Source organism: Hypanus sabinus, chromosome 3 (assembly GCF_030144855.1).
Source record: "Hypanus sabinus isolate sHypSab1 chromosome 3, sHypSab1.hap1, whole genome shotgun sequence".
Classification (NCBI taxonomy): Eukaryota; Metazoa; Chordata; class Chondrichthyes; order Myliobatiformes; family Dasyatidae; genus Hypanus; species Hypanus sabinus.
The window spans coordinates 52,471,771-52,492,529 of NC_082708.1; the positions used below are offsets into that span (position 1 = coordinate 52,471,771).

Here is a 20,759-nt window from a genome sequence, read left to right on the forward strand (position 1 = left end):
GAAATGTGTAATGATACAGAGGATTTAGTATGGTTAGATATATAAGTTTTTCATTCGAAGAATCCAAATTTGATTTTCTGCAAGAACTGATTATTTCTGCAAAGACTTTGATAAGTTTCATCCCTCCACAAGTAGAACTTTCAGTGATTATGCAGAAAGTTTGAAGTTAATAACTCATCTCCTCCTACCTTAGGCCACAAACTTATTAATCACCCCTGATGAGTTATTAACTTCAAACTTTCTGCATAATCACTCAAAGAGTTGCCCTGCCTGTGCATGTAAAGAGAGCTGTGTAACTCATCTCCTTCTACCTTAGGTCACGAACTTATCCATCACCCCTGCTGTGGAAACTTTCTGGAGGTCCAAGATCCATATGCTCCATGACTGCTGGACTAAGCGTGTAAATGTAGGAGGCGACTATGTTGAAAAATAAATGTGCTAGGTTTTCTAAAATTGACTCCTTCTACCTTAAGCCACTATCTTATCAATCATCCCTCATACCTCCCTGCCTTCATCAGCCTCTTTTATTCCCTCCTTAAAAATCTCAATCAAATTAATGAAGCCATATTTCCTTCATGCACACAAAGCCATACTGACTATTCCCCTAAGTCTGCCCCTGCATTTTCAAATGTATATCTATCCTGCCCCTTGGAATTTTCTACAATAACTTTCCCACCATCGACATAAGGCTCAGTTACTTTACTTAATCATAAGAACATAAGAAATAGGAGCAGAAGTAGGCATTGAGCCTGCCCCGTCATTCAATGAGATCATGGCTGATCTGTCTGTAACTCAGCTCCATCCACCTACCTTTCCCCCATAACCCTTAATTTCCTTGCAATGTAAAAATCTATCTAACAGTATCTTAAATATATTTAGTGAAGAAGCCTCCACTGCTGCACTAGGCAGAGAATTCCACAGATTCACCACTCTCTGGGAAAACTGGTTTCTCCTCATCTCCATCCTAAATCTTCTCCCTTGAATCTTAAGGCAATGTTCCCTCGTTCTAGTCTCACCTACCAATGGAAACAACTTTCTTACTTCTGTCTTATCTACACCTTTCAAAATTTTGTATGTTTCCATAAGATCCCCTCTCATGCTTCTGAATTCCAGAGAGTATAGTCCCAGGCAACTCAATCTCTCCTCATAGGTTAACCCTTTCACCTCTGGAATCAACCTGGTGAACCTCCTCTGCACTGCCTCTGAAGCCAGTATATCCCGCTGCTGTTCTTAAACAACAGTGCAAAAATCTCTGCCAGATCCCACCAAATTTCCCAATTGTTTCCCATTTGCATTCTGGGATAGATCTCATTTGGTCCTAGGGATTTATTTCAGACGTGGCTCCAGGGATAAATTAACCCTTTCATCCCTGAAGGGACCCATTCTTCCCTAGCAATTCCTTTGCTACTAATTTGCAGATGACACCAAGTTTGGGGATGAAGTTGAGAGTGAGGAAGGCTATCAAAGCTTGCTGCATGATCTGGACCAGCTGGAAAAATGAGGTGAAAAATGGCAGAGGGAACTTAATACAGACAAGTGTGAGGTGTTACATTTTGGGAGCACAAACCATGGTAGGACTTATACAATAAATGGTAGGGCACCAAGGAGTGCAGTGAAACAGAGGGATCTGGGAGTACAGATGCACAATTCCTTGAAAGTGGCATCAGAGATGAATAAGTGTGCTCTGTGACTCTAACATACCTATAGAATGACTAGGATTCTTCATAAGCCTCCACCTACCCCCACCAAGGATCTTTCATGGCTTCTTTTTGCCCTCCATTTTTTTCTTACTCTCCTACAGTGTATCCTCCATATTCCTCAAGGAACTCACTCGATTTTAGCTGGGAATATCTGCCTCATGCTTCCCTTTTTTGTTATCAAACCTTTGTTATCCAAGGTTGCCAATTCTTGTCATCTTTGCATTTTACCTTAAATCACTGAACTCTTTCTAACCCTCTGAAAACACTCCTATATGTCAGATGTTCTTTTATCCACAAGCATCTGCTCCCAACCTACTTTCACCAGTTCCCTTTTATGCTATTGAAATCAACCTTTCCCTAATATAGGACCTTGAGGGTCAAACTTACCCCTTTTTCTTCCTTAATCTTAATTTTATAGAATTATTGTCACTGTTTTTCAAATTGTTCCCCAATACTCACACCACCTGCCCGGTTTTATTTAATAAAGTCATGTACAGTCACTTCTCTAGCAGCACTCTCTGCATACTGTTTCAAAAACTTATTCTGTACTTACTTAAAGTTCACCATAAGGAAATCCCAGTCAATACTGGGAAAGTTGAACTCTCCCACTACTATAACTCCAGGCTCTTACAACTTCCTGTAGTTTGCTTACAAATCCGTTTCTCTATTCCTGCTATTAGGAAGCCTATAATCATGCATTCTATCCCAGAAGGGAGTACAAAGTAAAGGTAGGTTGTGCAGATGTCTAGACAGCACTTTCTAGACTTCTGTGCCTGCACACAGCCATGTAGATGTGCGAAACATAATGACTCAGGATTAAATGCACAGCTGTATCATTGTGTAATGTGCTAATGGACCACATGTACCTCATACCTGGTTCCTCAGCTTCATACCAGCCATAGCTGCCAGATTTCCCTAGCCCCATTTATCTGAATAGGGTTGCAAACCTTGCCAGAAAGCCAAGTAAACAATTTGTTTCTCTTTTCATGTTAAGTAACACTAATTGTATGATTTAATAAGTTAAATATGGTTTTAAATTAATTTATTATTTTACAAAAATTACATATACACATTTTTGAAAACTTTCAATTTCAACATAACACTATTAATAATCAGCAGCAAGGCTGGGAGGACTTTGGAGCCATGTAACTACAAGTTCAAGCACACAATCAGGCAGAGACAACCTGATGTGCAAGTGCTATCATCTAGTGTAATCTGGCTCAGTACAAATTCTGTATTTGCTGTTTTTAATTTTCATCTTTTCTTAGTTATCACAGCTCTGAACTGAACAAGTTTGGTACAGGTAAAGAGACATAACTCTGAAAAAGAGCAGGAGATAGGTCCTGGGATTCTAAGGTAAGAGCGATCTAATGGGACCTCAGGTTGGTTGTGGATCATGTGAAGTTTCAGACTATGATAAGGGTTTAATAATGCAATTAAAATAAGAAAACATTATAGTTTCTTGGATCAGTCTCCTCCCTAGTGGAATACCAGCAAATTATCTGGCATGATTTGTCAGGCATTATTGACTTCTTTGTCTAGGCAACACTACAAAGCACTCAGAAATCCCCAGCAGCATCATAACTTGTCTTTTCATCTGATTCTAACTTTAGGGCATATTCTGGAGATATGTAATGTAGCAAATATTAATTTCAACAGCAACCAGTCTTCAGATCTGAATGTGGATTGTAAATTGAATTTAAAATGCAGCTGAGAACACTGGTCTTTCTGGAGTTGCATATTGGGGTTGATTGCAAACCAGGAAACACCCCATTCACCTGAGGTGCATGTACATGAATGCAATAAACACCCCATTCACCCAAGACATCTGTAGATGCACAAATGCATCTCAAAGACAGTGGAGATTAACAGTGATTTGGTGTGAAGATAAAGGTGCTTGTGTAACTCAAATCATGAATGCATTGTAGCTATAGAAATTGTCCTGTTGTTACCTTTAATCCTTAGCATATAAACATGTGACACAATGTTGGGTTAAGGAGCCTCTCTCCAAATGCTGCCAACTTGTGTGTTCCGAATAAAGACTTTTATACCACCACTTACGTGTCTCTCTGGTGGTTTTCAGTGACAGTTACAACACTAACAAGACAGGGTTTGATACAGAGACCTTACACAGAAAAATATGCTGGGAAATATACCGACGTACTTTTTAGGCCAACTAATTTTAAAGACACAGGTCTAGAAAATATAATGCTTGTGAACAGATAAAGCTGTACTCTCTATGCAGGTACCCAGGCTGCAATCGTGTAATTTGGGTTAGGACCAAGTTATTGTGCACAATACAAAGGATTTCCTACTATTGCAAGTAATGAAAATTTCACATAAAGTATACAACAGATTGGTGGACAGGAATGAGAGAAGGGAATTATTTATATGGAGTGGAAGTATACAGAGATGAAAGGGAAAAGAATGAGTGGAAAAATATATATGTAGGAGGAAAGTGGCAGGTAAGCAGAGGAAAAACTGATGTGGAAATGATCAAGGATTAGTTCAGAAGATGATGGTCAAGAGAAGTGGATGGTGTGTAAGCAAGTTTTGGATGGGCTTTTGGCTGGGAGGCTGGTAAACTCTTAACCACAAAAATAATTATCAGATGCCAGGAATTCCCTGCCCAATGAAGCAATGGATATTGCCTCAGTAAGTATATTTAAGACAAGGTTGAATAGAATTTTGCGTTATAGTGGAATTAAAGGTTATGGGAAAGGCAGGTAGGTGGACGTGAGTCCATGGCCAGATCAGCCATGATCTTATTGAATGGTGGGGCAGGCTCAACAGGCCAGATGGCCGACTCCTGCTCCTATTTCTTATGTTCTGATAGGAACTTCTAAACAAGGTTGTGTGACTTATTCACATTTAACAGTACATGACTTACAAAATGTTATATATAAATGCATCTCTGAGAGGGAGAAGTTCACAGTTAAGATTGGGGCATTTGGTTGCGATCATCTGTGATTTTTGGCAGAGTAAGGGCAGGTAGTTATAATAATAAAGATTTGAAGATATTTTTATAAATATAATATATAAAATACATATAAATATAAATATGAATTCCATTTCACAAATTCTGTGTCACTAATTGTGCTATTTCGTGCACTGCACAAAGGGAAGTCATTCAAAAAGACATATTTTGAGGCTACCCTTAAGCTAAATAATTAAGCAAATTTTCAACAGACGTGAGTTTCTCATAAAACTGTTTTTTATCAAGGTTAGAAAAACTAGCGGGAAATTATTATGTTTTTAATTGTGATGCCTAAATAATGATGGATGAATATTGGATGCAAAACCTTTATATTTGTACAATAATAGATTGATTGTTCATGTTGCAGCTTATAAACAGTTCAGCTGGTAATTTCATCTTGTCTCTTGAAGGTTATTAGCTTTTTACTTCCTATGGGAATACAGCTAATTGCAACTTTTTGTAAATTGCTTAAGTCAGATGTGCAATAGTAAACTGCTTACAAATTTCAAAGACAGGCTCAAATAACGATGAACTGAAATTCCTCTTTTGGTTACATTATTTTCACCTGTAAGATTGAAATTTTGATGAATGTCATAAGTTCACGTCTTTCAACAACAGTTAGCACACTTTAAAAAAAAAGGAATGAAATTAGTCGTAAGGTATTTTAAGACTTTCTAACATTGGTTATAGGCTAAAAAAAAATCTAAAGTTTTCTTTCTTCTAGCCATTTACTAGCCAGTTCTCTCCAGTAATTATCAAAATGGTATGATGCATCATACACTTTTTTATGACTAATTATCATATACTACCTTATTTTCAATACAAGATTCATTCATGGCCTTAACAGGCATGCAAATAACAACTGAAACAGGAGACTAAGTAACACATCATATTAGTGAGTACTTAGAGAAACTTCCACAATTGGGGGAAGCAACCAGAGCTGTTAGATATACATCAACCTAAAATTTTTCTTTGTTATTTTTTTTTGGGCTTTTAAGCATTGTTGCATACTATCCTAATGCTATTTTAAAAATTCTAAACAGACTGCAAAAATTAATAAAACTTTACCAAAAACAAAGTTTTGGTGGGCTCCCTGAATAATGCCAAGCTATTTCAGAAATGAGATGTATTACTGAAAAGCCCTAATTGGATTTCTTACATTCACTGAGAGGGTCCTCAAGAGGGTTATAAATTACATCACTCTGAGAATGGATATATTGTGTGTGAAAGGGCACTCTGGCTTTCCCGGACTCTCTGCAGACAATGCTGCTAAAAGGTTGCCAGGATGATTTCTGCGAAGATCAACCTTTCCTTCAGTGCTCACCAGTATCACAATAAAATCATGATCTCAAAAAATTGGTCAAGTGGAGTAAATTACAATGTAAAACTTCTTTGTTGCATCTACAGCTTTTGCCTGTATTTCCATTCAAATTCTGCTAATTCCCTTCCACATAATACTCCATGTCCAACATAGCTGTTTCTTTTTCCTTATCCTCCTACCACTACACCATGACCCTGTTACTCTGGAGGTGCACCTGTATGACAGACTTGAGTGGAGCACCAACACTGAGGCTGTGTACAAGAAAGGCCAGAGTCGCCTCTACTTCCTGAGGATACTGAGGTCCTTTGGAGTATGCAGGCCTTTCCTTCACGCGTTCTACCTGTCTATTGTCACCAGTACAATCTTCTATGCGGTGGTGTACTGCGGCGATGGCATCAACATGGGAGAGCCCAACAGGCTCTATAAAGTGATTAGAAAGGCTGGCTCTGTTATGGGAATCAAACTGGACACACTGGAGGCTGTGGTAGAACAAAGGATCCTACAAAAAATCCTGGAAATTCTGAGCAATGTTTCTCGCCCTCTGCATGCCACCTTGGCTGAACAAAAGAGCATTTTTAGTAACAGACTAAAACACCTACGCTGCTCCAAAGAGTGCTATATGAGGTCATTCGTACCTTTGGCCATTAGGCTGTATAACCTACAGCCAGGGAAGTGATCACCCCCTCTGGTTAGACTGTTTGAGGTAACTATGCTACAGTTCAGCATTCAACACAATAATTCCATCCAGGCTTGACAGGAAGCTCAGAGACCTCGGCCTTGACCCTGCCTTGTGTAGCTGGATCCTGGACTTCCTGTCAGATCGCCAGCAGGTGGTAAGAGTGGGCTCCCTCACCTCCAACCCTCTGACTCTCAACACAGGAGCCCCTCAGGGCTGTGTACTAAGTCCCCTCCTTTACTCCCTGTATACCCATGACTGTATCGCCACCCACAGCTCTAATTTGCTAATTAATTTTGACACTGCATTGATCGGCCTAATCTCAAACGATAACGAGATGGCCTACGGGGAAGAAGTCATCTCTTTGACACAGTAGTGTGAAGAAAACAACGTCTCCCTTAATGTCGCAAAAACAAAGGAGCTGGTTGTGGATCACATTAGGAATGGAGACGGGCTAACCACTATTGACATCAATGGACAGAACAGCACCTCTTTCACCTCAGATGGTTGAGGAAGTATGGTATGGCCCTCCCAAATCATAAGAACTTTCTACAGGGGCATAATTGAGAGCATCCTGACACTGCATCACTGTCTGGTATGGGAACTGTACCTCCCTTAATCACAGGACTCTGCAAAGAAAAGTGCGGACAGCCCAGCGTATCTGTAGTTGTGAACATCCCATGATTCAGGACATTTACAAAGACAGGTGTGAGAAAAGGGCCCGAAGGATCATTGGGGACCTGAGTCACCCCAACCACAATCTATTTCAGCTGCTAACATCTGGGAAATGGTACTGCAACAACAGACTCTGGGACAGCTTCTTCCACCAGGCCATCAGACTAATTTGAGTGTATTTCTATGTTACATTGACTGTTCTATTTACTATAAATTATTACAAATTAATATGATTGCACATTACACATTTAGATAGAGACGTAATATAAAGATTTTTACTCCTCATTATTGTGAAGGGTGTAAGAAAAAAGTCAATTCAATTCAAAAACTTATTTTTTTATTCTTTGTTACTTCTCTTCTAATTTTTGTGTATTTGTATATTGGTGCACTGTGACACTGTAATTTCATTTGCAATCAATAAAGTATCTATCTAAATAAATAATCAAGAAGAAGAAAATAAACTAAGAAGGCAGGGTAGCAATAAATATAAAAACTAATAATAAGGGCTTGATTAAGTAGATAATAAAGGAAAAGAGTGGTCTCACTGAACACAGTTCTCTTAAAGAATGAAGTTGGAGAAATAGTTGTGGGATATGACAGAGGAATTGAATAGATATTTCACATCAGCCTTTATAGCAGAAGAAATTGCAAGCATCCCATTATATACAAGGGAGGAATTTAATGCTATCATCATTCTTAGAGAATTGGTAGCAAATGAGTTAATGGAGCCAAGGTGTGACATGTTTCATAAGACCATAAGATACAGGACCAGAATTAGGCCATTCAGCCCATTGAATCTGCTGTCATTCCATCATGGCTGATTTATTATTGCTCTCAAATCCATTCTCCTGCTTTCTCCCTGTAACCTTTGACACATTGACTAATCATGAACCTAAAAACCTCCACTTTAAGTATACCCAATGACTTGGCCTTCATAGTCCTCATGTATCGTGAGCCAGAAGTCAATGAGAGAAGCAGCACAGAAACAGGCCCGTCAGTTCACTGTGTACATACTGGCCATTAGCCACCCATTTACATGTATCCTACCTTAAATCTGACTTTTTTAAAATTCTCTCCACATTCTCATCAACCCATCCATATATTCTTCCACTGCACATATCCTCTAAGGCAGGGGTTCCCAAGCTGGGGTCCACAGACCCCACGGTTAATGGTAAGGGTCCATGGCATAAGAAATGGCTGTGAACTCCTACTCCAGGGGCAATTATACCGGCTAATTAATGTACCGATCTGCATGATTTTGGGATATGGGAGTAAACTGGAGCACTAGAGGAAACACACCATCATAAAGAGAATATGCAAACTCTGCACAGATTTATCTGAAGTTGGCATTGAACCCTGTGCCACCCTGGAAGGCCTGTAACCTAAAAGTGAATACATCTGTTGCAATCTTCCATAACCTATTTGAAAGCTTTTAAAGCTGCCATCATACCCCCATTCAAAAAGGATAGATGACAAAAAAGCAAGTAACTATAGATCAGTTAGCCTCGTGTCAGTTACTGAAAAAAATATTAGAATAAAACGGTAATAATAGAATTATATGGAATGCCTTTGTCTTTGAACAAGCAAAGTCAGTTTGATTTCATGAATGGGAAATGATGTCTGAAAATATATTAGTCCACTGTCCATAAGAGGTTGGACATCCTTCACATGAACGTGTGGGTTTCCTCTGAATGCTGTGATTTCCTCCCACATTCCAAAGACGTACCAGTTAGTAGGTTAATTGGTTATTGTAAATTGTCCAGTGATGAGGCTTGGGTTAAACAGGTGGGCTACTGGGCTGTGCAGCTCATTGGGCTGTATTTCTGAATAAATGAATAATAATCAGCAATTACTGCTATCAACAGCTGCCTGCTATTGTTGGGGATTCTTAAACCATGATGCTTTTAACTTAGCAAAAAATAATGGACTCTTCAGATGGGTTCAGGCTTATAATGGTGGCTCACTGTAGAAATAGAGTCCCCTCAGAAATTGCAAAGTAGTAGAGAATGTAGCCAAGAGAAGTACGACACACTAGGGTATGGGTGGAAATACAGGATGAAGTCAAAGCAGATTAATATCGAGAGGTGACAAATATCTGAAGATCGTGGTTGAGAACTATTACTGAATAGCCATTGTGGTTCGAAGAGTGACAGGTGGTAGAGACAGATAATCTATTTGAAGCATTGTTGCTTTTGTAAGGACTCTGTGGCAGAATTAAGACCCAAGTGTGGTGGTCAAATTATGATGTTAGGTCTGTAATTAAATAGAATTGGCTGTATTGTTAGGAGATTTTGCTGCAATTCAAAAGACACCATGAAGCTAAGATCTGACTGCATGCTGCAATCAAGTGAAATGATTACAATTGCAACTGTTGCCGGAGTAGTCCATTGAATCTAGAGATTATTAAGTGCCCTGAATATTTCATTGAATCAAGAGTATTAAGTGCCCTAGTACATACGTTAAACTGTTATTCTTTTAAGTATTCATCAGTGAACTTGGTGTTATGTGGGACATTTGATGAGCACCTATGAGGTATGTCAGCGGGAAGAACTGCTGGCAATGAAAGCATTCAGCTTTTGAGATTAATTCATGCTGTAACTGACACCTTTAAACTTACGTTGGATGGAGCAGTGTAGGAGGCTGAAGACTAAGTGTCAGACTGGGATTGGGATGCTGAATTAAACTAATATCATAACAAATGTAAGCTGAGGTCAGCTTCAAGCTCTGAATGGAAAGTGGTTAGTTAATGCGAAGACGAACACAGTGTGATCACTGATGCAATGTGAAGAAGTGGAAAAACAGAGTTACTGCTTTACCGGGACAACTATTTGTGTCCTTATTACGCAGCACCCTCGATACATACGTAAAACAAGTTTACTTTCTCATTTTCCCCCGGCTGTGTTAAAAGTTCCTTGACACTGAAAATCATCTCTTTCTTTCTCCACTGATGCTGTCTAATTGCTGACTGCTTCCAGTAGTTTCTGTTTTTCTTTTCCCAGATCTTCAGTTTTTTTTTACTCTAAGTTATACCTCATAGTATGGATCTTAGGTAATAATTAAAGCCTCACACTGATTGAAGATTATTCATAAGATACTGTAGCGATTAAATGACAGAGCAACTGGGTGAATTTTTTAAGGAATGAGAGCTTGGAAAATGCTTTATAGAACAAAAAACAATACAGTAAAGTACAGGCCCTTCGGTCCACAATACTGTACTGAACTTTAACCCACCAAGATCAATCCAGTCTTCCCCTCCCACATAATCTTCCATTTATCTTTCACCAATATGGCTACCTACGAGTGTCTTAAATGTTTCTAAAGTATCTGCGTCTATCACCATCACTGGCATTGGCATATGCTATCTCTGACATTCCCCGTATACTTTCCTCTAACCACCTTAAAATGTTGCCCCTTGTACTAGCCATTTCTGTCCTGGGAAAAAGTCTCTGGCTATCTATGCCTCTTATCATCTACTATACCTCTATCAAGTGACCTCTCATTCTCCTTCATTTCAGAGAAAACCCCTAGTTCAATCAACCTCTCCTTATAAAACATGTTCCCTACTCCACATAGGATGCCAGTAAATTTCCTCTGAAAACTCTCTAAAGATTCCACATCCTTCCTATAATGAGGCGACCAGAAGTGAACACAATACTCCAAGTACGGTCTAACTAGAGTTTTATGGAGCTACAAAATTACATTGCGGCTGTTGAACTCAAACCCTGACTAATGAAGGAAAACACACAATACACCTTCTTAACCACCCTATCAACCTGTGCAGCGACTTTGAGGAATCTACAGACGCGGGCCCCTAGATCCCTTTGTTCCTCCACATTGCTAAGTATCTGCTTACCTCATTCAGATCACTTATAAACACCACAAAGAGGCCCCTGAACTTATGCCTGTGGGACTCTACTGTTCATCAGTCTCCAGGCAGAATACACTCCATCCACTACCACCTGTTTCCAATGGGCAAGCCAATTCTAAATCCATTCAGCCAAGTCTTCTCTGAATCCCATGGTTCCAGACTTCCTGAAAGAGCCAGGCACTGTTGTTTGTCTTTCTAAAATCCACATACACCACATCCACTACTCTTACTTTCAACTTGCTTTGACACTTCTTCAGAGCATTCATAAGACCAGAAGATCATTGACATGGTCTTACGAATTCTTTGAGGAAATGACAAAACAAATTCAATCCAGGCTTGTGAAGTACAACCTGCCCCTCACAGAACTGAAAAGCATCTGGAAAATACAGATTCGGTTATACTACAATTACTAGAAAATTCACCCAACAATTACACATATATACACTCAGTGGTCACCTCCTGTACATAATAAAGTGGCCACTGAGTGTACATTTGTGGTCTTATGCTGCTGTAGCACATCCACTTATGTGTTGTACATTCCCAATGAAGTTCCCATTCCCATTCCCAAAGTCCCAATGTGTTGTACATTCGTTCAGAGATGCTCTTCTGTACACCACTGTGTAATATGAAGTTACTTGAATTACCATCGCCTTCCTGTCAGCTTGAACCAGTCTGGCCATTCTCCACTGACCTCTCTCATTAACAAGGGGCTCACTGAATGTTCTTTGTTTTTTGTGCCATTCTCTGTGAACTCCAGAAAATCCCAGGGGATCAGCAGTTTCTGAGATACTCAAACCACTCCATCTAGCACCAACAATCATTCAATGGTCAAAGTCACTTACATGACATTTCTTACCCATACTGATACTTGTTCTGAACAACAACTGAACCTCTTGCCCATATCTGCAAGCTTTTATGTATTAAGTGCTGTCAAATGATTGGCTGATTAGATATTGGCATTAATGAGCAGGTGTACAGGTGTATCTAATAAAGTGGCCACTTAGTATAGGTAATTATATAAAAGTTATGAGCAAGAAGGTTAAACTACAAGAAGATAACAATTCTATACCCTAAAACAACCGTCTTGTCCTGTGCATTGATGGAGAAAGTGGACTTGTCTTTTGGAGCAGAGAATATTAAATAACCTGCCTGTTCCAGTATTGATATGACATATGCAAGCAGCAATATTCTCGATTGATTCTGAGCTTAGGAAGTTGAGACTGAAAATGATCTTGACCTTGACTTGACAGCATGTATGTGAGCTGACAATTGAAATTAGAATTGAATTTGGATTGCTATTGTCACATACATTGAAGTACAATGGAATAAGTTGACTTGCATACTGTTCATGCAGATCAATTCACTGCATGGTACATGAGGTAGTACAAGGTAAAATATTTACAGAATGCAAAATAAAACCAACTAGCTACAGAGAAAGTGCAGCTTATGCAGACAATAATGTGCAAGGTCACAGTGAGGTAGATTATGAAGTCAGGAGTTCATATTATTGTACTAGGAAACCATTCAGTAGTATAGCAGTGGGATGGAAGTTGTCCCTGAGCTTTGCAGTACATGCTTTCAGGCTTTTGTATCTTCTATCCAATGGGAGAGGAGAGAAGAGAGAAATCTAAAATGGGTGGGGACTTTGATTATACTGGCTACTGTACTGAGACAGTGGGAAGCATAGGCAGTGTCTATATTTCTCCATTTCCACCTAAAATGTTATCTTTCTTGTGTTAATGATATCTAATGAACTGATCTCCACCACCGTTGGGACATGGATCTCCTAAGATTCACTATCTTCTGTAAGAAGTAGTGTCCATGTAACTCAGTGCTGTAAACCATAAGACATTGGAGCAGAGGTGGGCCATTCAGCCCACCAAGTCAGCACCATCATTTCATTATGGCTGATTTATTATCCCCCTCAAACCCATTCTTCTGCCTTCTTGCCGTAACCTATGATGACCTAACTAATCAAGGGCCTATCAACCTCCACTTTAAATATATCCATTGACTTGGCCTCTGCACATTCATTACCCTCTAGCTAAGGAAATCCCTCCTCATCTATGTTTTAAATGGACGTCCTTCTATTCTGAGGCTGTGTCCTCTGGTTCTAGACCCTCTCACTATAGGAAAGATCCTCTCCACATCCACTCTATCTAGGTCTTTCAATATCTGATGCTTTTCAATGAGATCTCCCCTCATTTTTCTCAACTCCAGTGAGTACAGGGACAGAGCCATCAAACACTCCTCATATGTTAAACTTTTCATTCCCAGAATCATTCTTGTGCACCTCCTCTGGACCCTCTCCTATGCTAGCACATCCTTTCTTAGGTAAGGGACCCAAACCTGCTCACAATACTCCAAGCGCAGTCTGGCCAATGTCTCATAAAGTCTCAGCATTACATCTTTACTTTTATATTCTAGTCCTCTCAAAATTAATTCTAACAATGAATTTGCCTTCCTTACCACCGAGCCAACCTGCAAGTTAATATTTAGGGAATACTGCATCAGAACTCACAAGTCCCATTGCAATTCTCACCCTTTAGAAATAGTCTAGGCCTTCATTCTTTTTACCAAAGTACATAACTATATACTTCTCTACACCACATTCCATCTGCTGCTTCTTTGCCCATTCTCTTAATCTATCCAAGTCTTTCTGAAGACCCCCTACCTCCTCAACGTAATTTATTTTTTGCTTATGTCCTCTTGTTTGTAAATCTCCAATATTAGATGTGTTGAGTGATTCTTGTGGAACTTGTGGAACGCCTGGGAGACATCCTTGGCATGCCCATGACATTCGTGAAGAGGTGCAAGGTCTAGAGACAAATAGGCATTGGAGGCAGTTTTGAATGTGAATGCAAAGAAGGTTCAGTGTACAGTATACAGCATGTGTAGAGTGCTAGCCAGCAGTCTCACTACGAATTCAGATTTAAAGTGACTGACATTTGAAATATTTCTGCATTAGTTAATGCTTGTTCTGTTGTGAATGAACAGTGGCCGTCATTTATCAGATCAATATAGTTGAAAATCATGCTGAGGTAGAAGTTGCACAATGGTTTGCATTATTTGGATTGGTCTGATGTGAAGAAAGCAGCACAAACAGATATGAAAGTTTTGCACAAGAAGGAACATATAATATTACAAGTGATTACATTGAGACCCAATACATAAGAAATAGGAACAGGTATAGACAACATGGCCCTTTAAAACCCATACCAACATTCATCACAATCATAGCCAATCATCTTTCTGCACTTACCTTAATATAAAGACCAAATGACATAGGAGCAGAATTAGGCCATTTGGCACATTGATTCTGTTCCCTCCTCAACCCAATTCCCTGGCCTTCTCCCATAACCTTTGATGCCATGTCCTATAAAGAACCTATCAATCTCTGTTTTAACTACACCCAATTATTTGACCTCCACAGCTGCCTGTGGTAACAAATTCCAAAATTTCGCCACCCTCTGGCTAAAGAAAGTTCTCTGCATCTCTGTTTTAAATGGACGGCCCTTTATCCTGAGGCTGTGCCCTCTTATCCTAGACTCCCCCACCATGGGAAACATCTTTTCCACATCTACTCTGTCTAGGCCTTTCAGCATTCTAAATTCCAGTGAGTACAGACCCAGAGCCATCTAACGTCTCTCATATGATAAACTTTTCATCCCCAGAATCATCTTTTGAACCCGCTCCAATGCCACCAAATCTTTTTTTAGATGAGAAGCCTAAAAACTGTTCACAATACTCAAGGTGAGGACTCACCAGTGCCTTATAAAGCCTCAGCATCACATCCCTGCTCTTGTATTCAAGACCTCTTGAAATGAATGATAACATTGCATTTGCTTTCCTCACCAACAACTCAAACTGCAAGGATGTTCTGCACAAGGACTCCCAAGACCCTCTGCATCTCTGATCTGTGGACTTTCTCCCAGTTTGCAAAGTAGTCTGCATATTTATTTCTACTACCAAAGTGCATGACTTTGCATTTTCCAACATTGTATTTCCTTTGCCACTTTTTTTTGCCCATTCTCCTGATTGCTGAAGCCCAGAATGGGATTCTTCTGAAGCTCATTCTAAGTCCTTCTGCAGCTTACCCATTTCCTTAACACTACCTGCTCCTCCACCAATCTTCTTATCATCTGCAAACTTGGCAACAAAGCCATCTATTCTATCATCTAAATCACTAATATACAGCATAAAAAGTGGTCCCAACACCAACCCCTGCAGAAAACCACTAGTCACTGACAGCCAACCAGACAAGTACAGTATCCTTTTATTCCCACTCACTGCCTCCTACCAATCAGCCAATGCTCTAACCATGTTAGTAACTGGAAATATCAAGAAATCTAAATTAGAGAACCTCTATTTTAAATTAACTCAACTAATGTTCAGATTGAGATTGCTCCCCACAGACAAAATGCCCCACTTCAAATATCCTCCCACATACTCATAGACCGGGACCACTGGTTTTGGTCTTTTCAAATACGGGAAGCATCCTCCCTGCATTCATTCTGTCAAGCCATATAAGAATGCTCTGAGTTTCAATGATACCTCTTCCCATTCTTCTGTACTTTAGAAATTATACATCTAATCTATTCAATCTCTCCTCGTTAGACAAACACATTATCCCTGGAACTGGTCTATAGAAAATGCACAAAATTTTCATGCAACTTTCAATTTTGTAATGCCATTACTCTACTAGAATTATGTAGTGGAATTTCTAGGCTATCGTATTTAACTTCAGACGTGTTACTTAGCAAGAGGTCAATGACACAAAATTGATAAAACAGAAATGTACACTTTTCATTGACAAATAATGGGGCTAACCAATCGGTCTACAACAGACTCAATCTCAGGGAAGACTAGCATTAACCATATAACAATTACAGCATGGAAACAGGCCATCTCGGCCCTTCTAGTCCATGCCGAACGCTTACTCTCACCTAGTCCCACCAACCTGCACTCAACCCATAACCCTCCATTCCTTTCCTGCCCATATACCTATCCAATTTTACTTTAAATGACAATATCGAACCTGCCTCTACCACTTCTACTGGAAGCTCTCTGAGTAAATAAGTTCCCCCTCGTGCAATCCCTAAACTTTTGCCCCTTAACTCATGTCCTCTTGTTTGAACCTCCCCTACTCTCAATGGAAAAAGCCTATCCATCTATCCCCCTCATAATTTGAAATACCTCTATCAAGTCCCACCTCAACCTTCTATGCTAAAAAGAATAAAGACCTAACTTGTTCAACCTTTCTCTGTAACTTAGGTGCTGAAACCCAGGTAACATTCTAGTAAATCTCCTCTGTACTCTCTCTATTTTGTTGATATCTTTCCTATAATTCGGTGACCAGAACTGTACACAATACTCCAAATTTGGCCTCACCAATGCCTTGTACAATTTTAACCTTACATCCAACTCCTATACTCAATGCTCTGATTTATAAAGGCCAGCGTACCAAAAGCTTTCTTCACCACCCTATCCACGTGAGATTCCACCTTCAGGGAACTATGTACCATTATTCCTAGATCACTCTGTTCTACTGCATTTACCATGTACGTCCTAATTTGATTAGTCCTACCAAAATGTAGTACCTCACACTTATCAGCATTAAACTCCATCTGCCATCTTTCAGCCCACTCTTCTAACTGGCCTAAATCTCTCTATAAGTTTTGAAAACCTACTTCATTATCCACAACACCACCTATCTTAGTATAATCTGCATACTTACTAATCCAATTTACCACCCCATCATCCAGATCATTAATGTATATGACAAGCAACATTGGACCCAGTACAGATCCCTGAGGCACACCACTAGTCACCGGCCTCCAACCTGACAAACAGTTATCCACCACTACTCTCTGGCATCTCCCATCCCATCGTATCTTCTTTTAGCTTTTCTAATTTCTTTCTTAAGATTCTTTTTACATTTTTTATATTCCTCGAGCACCTCATTTACTCCATGCTGCCCATATTTATTGTAGATCTCTCTCTTTTTCCGAACCAAGTTTCCAATATCCCTTGAAAACCATGGCTCTCTCAAACTTTTAACCTATCCTTTCACCTAACAGGAACATAAAGATTCTGTACCCTCAAAATTTCACCTTTAAATGACCTCTATTTCTGTATTACATCCTTCCCATAAAACAAATTGTCCCAATCCACTCCTTCTAAATCCTTTCACATCTCCTCAAAGTTAGCCTTTCTCCAATCAAAAATCTCAACCCTGGGTCCAGTCCTATCCTTCTCCATAATTATATTGAATTGTATTAAACGAAGCAGCATCAAAGTGAACCATTCACCGTATATTATAAGATATACATTTAACATCAACAAGAAAAAGGTTCTTGTTCCCCTCAAATATTTCATCTTTCACCTTTAAGCTATGACCTAATCTCACCCAGCCTCAGTGAAAAATGCTTACATTTACCCTATCTATGCTCCTCATAACTTTGTATACCTCTATCCAGTCTCTCCTTTTCCTCCTATGTTCAAAAGAATAAAGTCCTAACTCATTCAGCCTTTCCCTATAACTCAGGTCCTCAAGTTCTGAAAACATTTTTGTAAATTTTATCCGCACTCATTCAATCTTTCTGATATCCTTCCGATACATAGGTGACACAAACTGGACACTAGTCCTCATCGATGCCTTATACAACTTCGATATAACATCCCGACTCATGTACTCAATACTTTGATCTATGAACGCTAAGATGCCAAAAGTCCTTTTTACGACCCTAGAAAGGTATCACCAATACTCCCCCATAAAATGAGGGGTGAATTAATTGAAAGCTATCAAATGGTGAAAGAATTTGATAGAGTGGATATGAAGAGAATGTGTTTTATGGTAGGAGAGTCCAAGAGGAGAGGGAACAGCCTCAAAATAGAGGGGCATCCTTTTAGAATGGAGATGAAGTGGAATTTCTTTAGCCAGAGAGTGGTGAATCTCTGAAACTTGTTGCCACAGGCAGCTGTGGAGGCCAAGTCTTTTTGTACATTTAAGGCCAAGGTTGGCAGATTCTTGACTGGTCAGGGTATAAAGGGATATAGGAGGAGGCAAGTGATTGGGGCTGAGAGGACAAATGGATCAGCTATGATGAAAGGGTGGAGCAGACGATGGGCCAAATGGTCTAATTTCTTATGGTCTAAAATCCTCCAACTTTACTGGAAGGATAAACAACCAAAATCAGAGTTTTTCCAGAAGCCAATAATTGCAGCACGATGACCTTGTTACACTCAGTCAGAAAGCCAGATTGTTCACAAACATTGGAATAGTAGAATTTTTTAGGAGCTTAGTTCTAAGTATGGCAAGAGAAAAGATTACTAAGGTAGACAGAAAAAAGGAAATGTGAAATGTGATCAAAATATCTTTCAAAAAGTGCAACAGCTCCACTGACTTCTGAGATCTATATCTTGTCTTGTACTTAAAATGACATAGAGGAAATCATCAGGCTCGTCTGCTCCATACTGGCTTCCTGGGGAGAAATCCCATTAATCCCATTTCACCTTCTCCTTACTTCTCTGAGTGTCAATCTCTGTCATACATATCAGGCATCTGATTCTCTGTTGTCCATTAATTTACAGTATTTAATTAACCTGCATCTTTGGTTTGTGGGAGGAGACCAGTCCATGTAAAGAAACACATAGAGAAAGAACTTCCTCCTCAAAAACAGTAATTGAGATCAATATTGAAACCAGGTCCTTGGTGGTGTAAGACAGGAACATTAACTGCTGAGCCAGTCCTGATGAAGGGTCTCAGGCCGAAACATCGACCCTTTATTCCTCTCCATAGATGCTGCCTGACCTGCTGAGTTCCTCCAGCATTCTGTGTGTTATTCAAAAGACAATCAGAAATTCTTCATCTGTTATTTAAAGTGACTGTAATACAGTAGATCTACTGAAACAAGCATTTTCAGTGTAGCATCTTCAACAGTTAAAATCATCCAAGCCCCCTCACAAGTCATTTAGCCAAATCAAAATGGACGTTGAATCATAGGAATGAGAATGGCTTTAAAGGTTCCTATGGAAGAGAATGGTTTAAGGAGATAAATAATGGAACTCAACATCATAAGCTACTACTGGCTATAGTGGGCCACAGATGGGAGGACTCAAATTAAGCCATATTTGGAAGAACAGAAAATTCTGAGGGATGGTATGGATGACAAAAGCAAAAAGACAAGTAATATTAAACAAACTGAACTAAGAGATTAGTCAACAGCCAGAGAGTAAAATATTCAACTTTATCCTACTGTAATGTGACAATCACACAGGATAAACTGCTCAAGCTTTAGCGCTCCCTGAAACAGTCATTTTGATTTTAGTATCTTGTAGTTCAAAAATGATCCAAAATGCACACTTCTGGAGATTTAAAAAAAACCACCTAACACACACATACATTTGATATTTCAGCAGCTTTCTAAATTCAACTTTTGAACATATAACCATTTGCCTTGTAACAATGTAAACCAGAGTCTAATGAGGGGGAAGAAAAATTATGGCAACTCTTCATTAAACCTGTGAACTAATTTGAAAGTAATGATTTTTTAATGATTATCACAAAGAATGTAAGCCAAAACTGAAGGAAATATGCAATGTGTTTGCTCCTTGGAGGCTACACATTCTGTTCATTTGATGTGCATGAATCAGCTTTCAATATTTATAATATATGCCCATCTGTTTCCAAGGAATTCTTCAAAGCTTTTAGTTTGCCTTAAACATCCATATTTACCTGTACTGCAAGAGCACGAGCTACCAATCCTCGGAGGTATTGCATGGGATCTTCAGGTCCCTGCCACTTAGTCTGCCAGCTCAAAGGACACTGTGCAGATAAAATTTTTAAAAATTAGAATATAAACCTCTACATGATAAAGCTAAAATATTTATTCCATTTCCGGCAGTTCCTCAGCCTGCTTCACAAAAGCTTATTATAGGTAAACTAAAAAAAAAATCATGAGCTGAGATAATGAGCGAATTGATCTTAAGTCCAAAAGGACCGATTATAAATTGCCAGCCCCTTTTTATGTTTCTTTTTGTTCATTAAATGTCAGCATTGCTGGCTCTCGTTGCCATTCCAGTACTGTGCAGATAATGAGCAACTCACTAAGCCATTTCACAGGGTAGTTGAACAACCATATTTCTGTAGGTCCCTGATAACATAAAGGCTACAATGGGTAGATTTCCCATTTGAAGCATTTTATAGACATTCCATGACATTCAAAGACACCATTGCTAACACTAACATTTTTCTTCTAGACTTCCCCTCACCACATCTGATTTTCTTTTCCACTGATTTTAATGAGAATACAAAATGGGCAAATGATTTACAAGCCAATTACAAGCTTCCAACAAACATCAATTTCACTCCAACAAAACAAAGCATTTCATTCTTATCACGATCACTGTTTCACTATCAATTTATCCCTCCTCTTTTCCTTACACTGATATATTCTCTTTAATTTCTATGAGTGTTCATTAAGAGCAGTAGGTGATTAACAATAGATACAGGAATTTGTTCATTTTGGAACTATATATGA

General features: G+C 39.2%; 1 protein-coding gene across 1 annotated transcript in view; it reads right to left on the reverse strand.

The window, feature by feature from the left end:
• Nucleotides 1-20,759, reverse strand: part of dync2h1 (dynein cytoplasmic 2 heavy chain 1) — a 463,334-nt gene that overhangs the window by 39,707 nt on the left and 402,868 nt on the right. Inside the window, exon 87 of the mRNA XM_059964317.1 lies at nt 19,955-20,044. Within this exon, the coding sequence (XP_059820300.1) occupies nt 19,955-20,044 (90 nt within the window). The remainder of the gene's footprint in view (nt 1-19,954; nt 20,045-20,759) is intronic.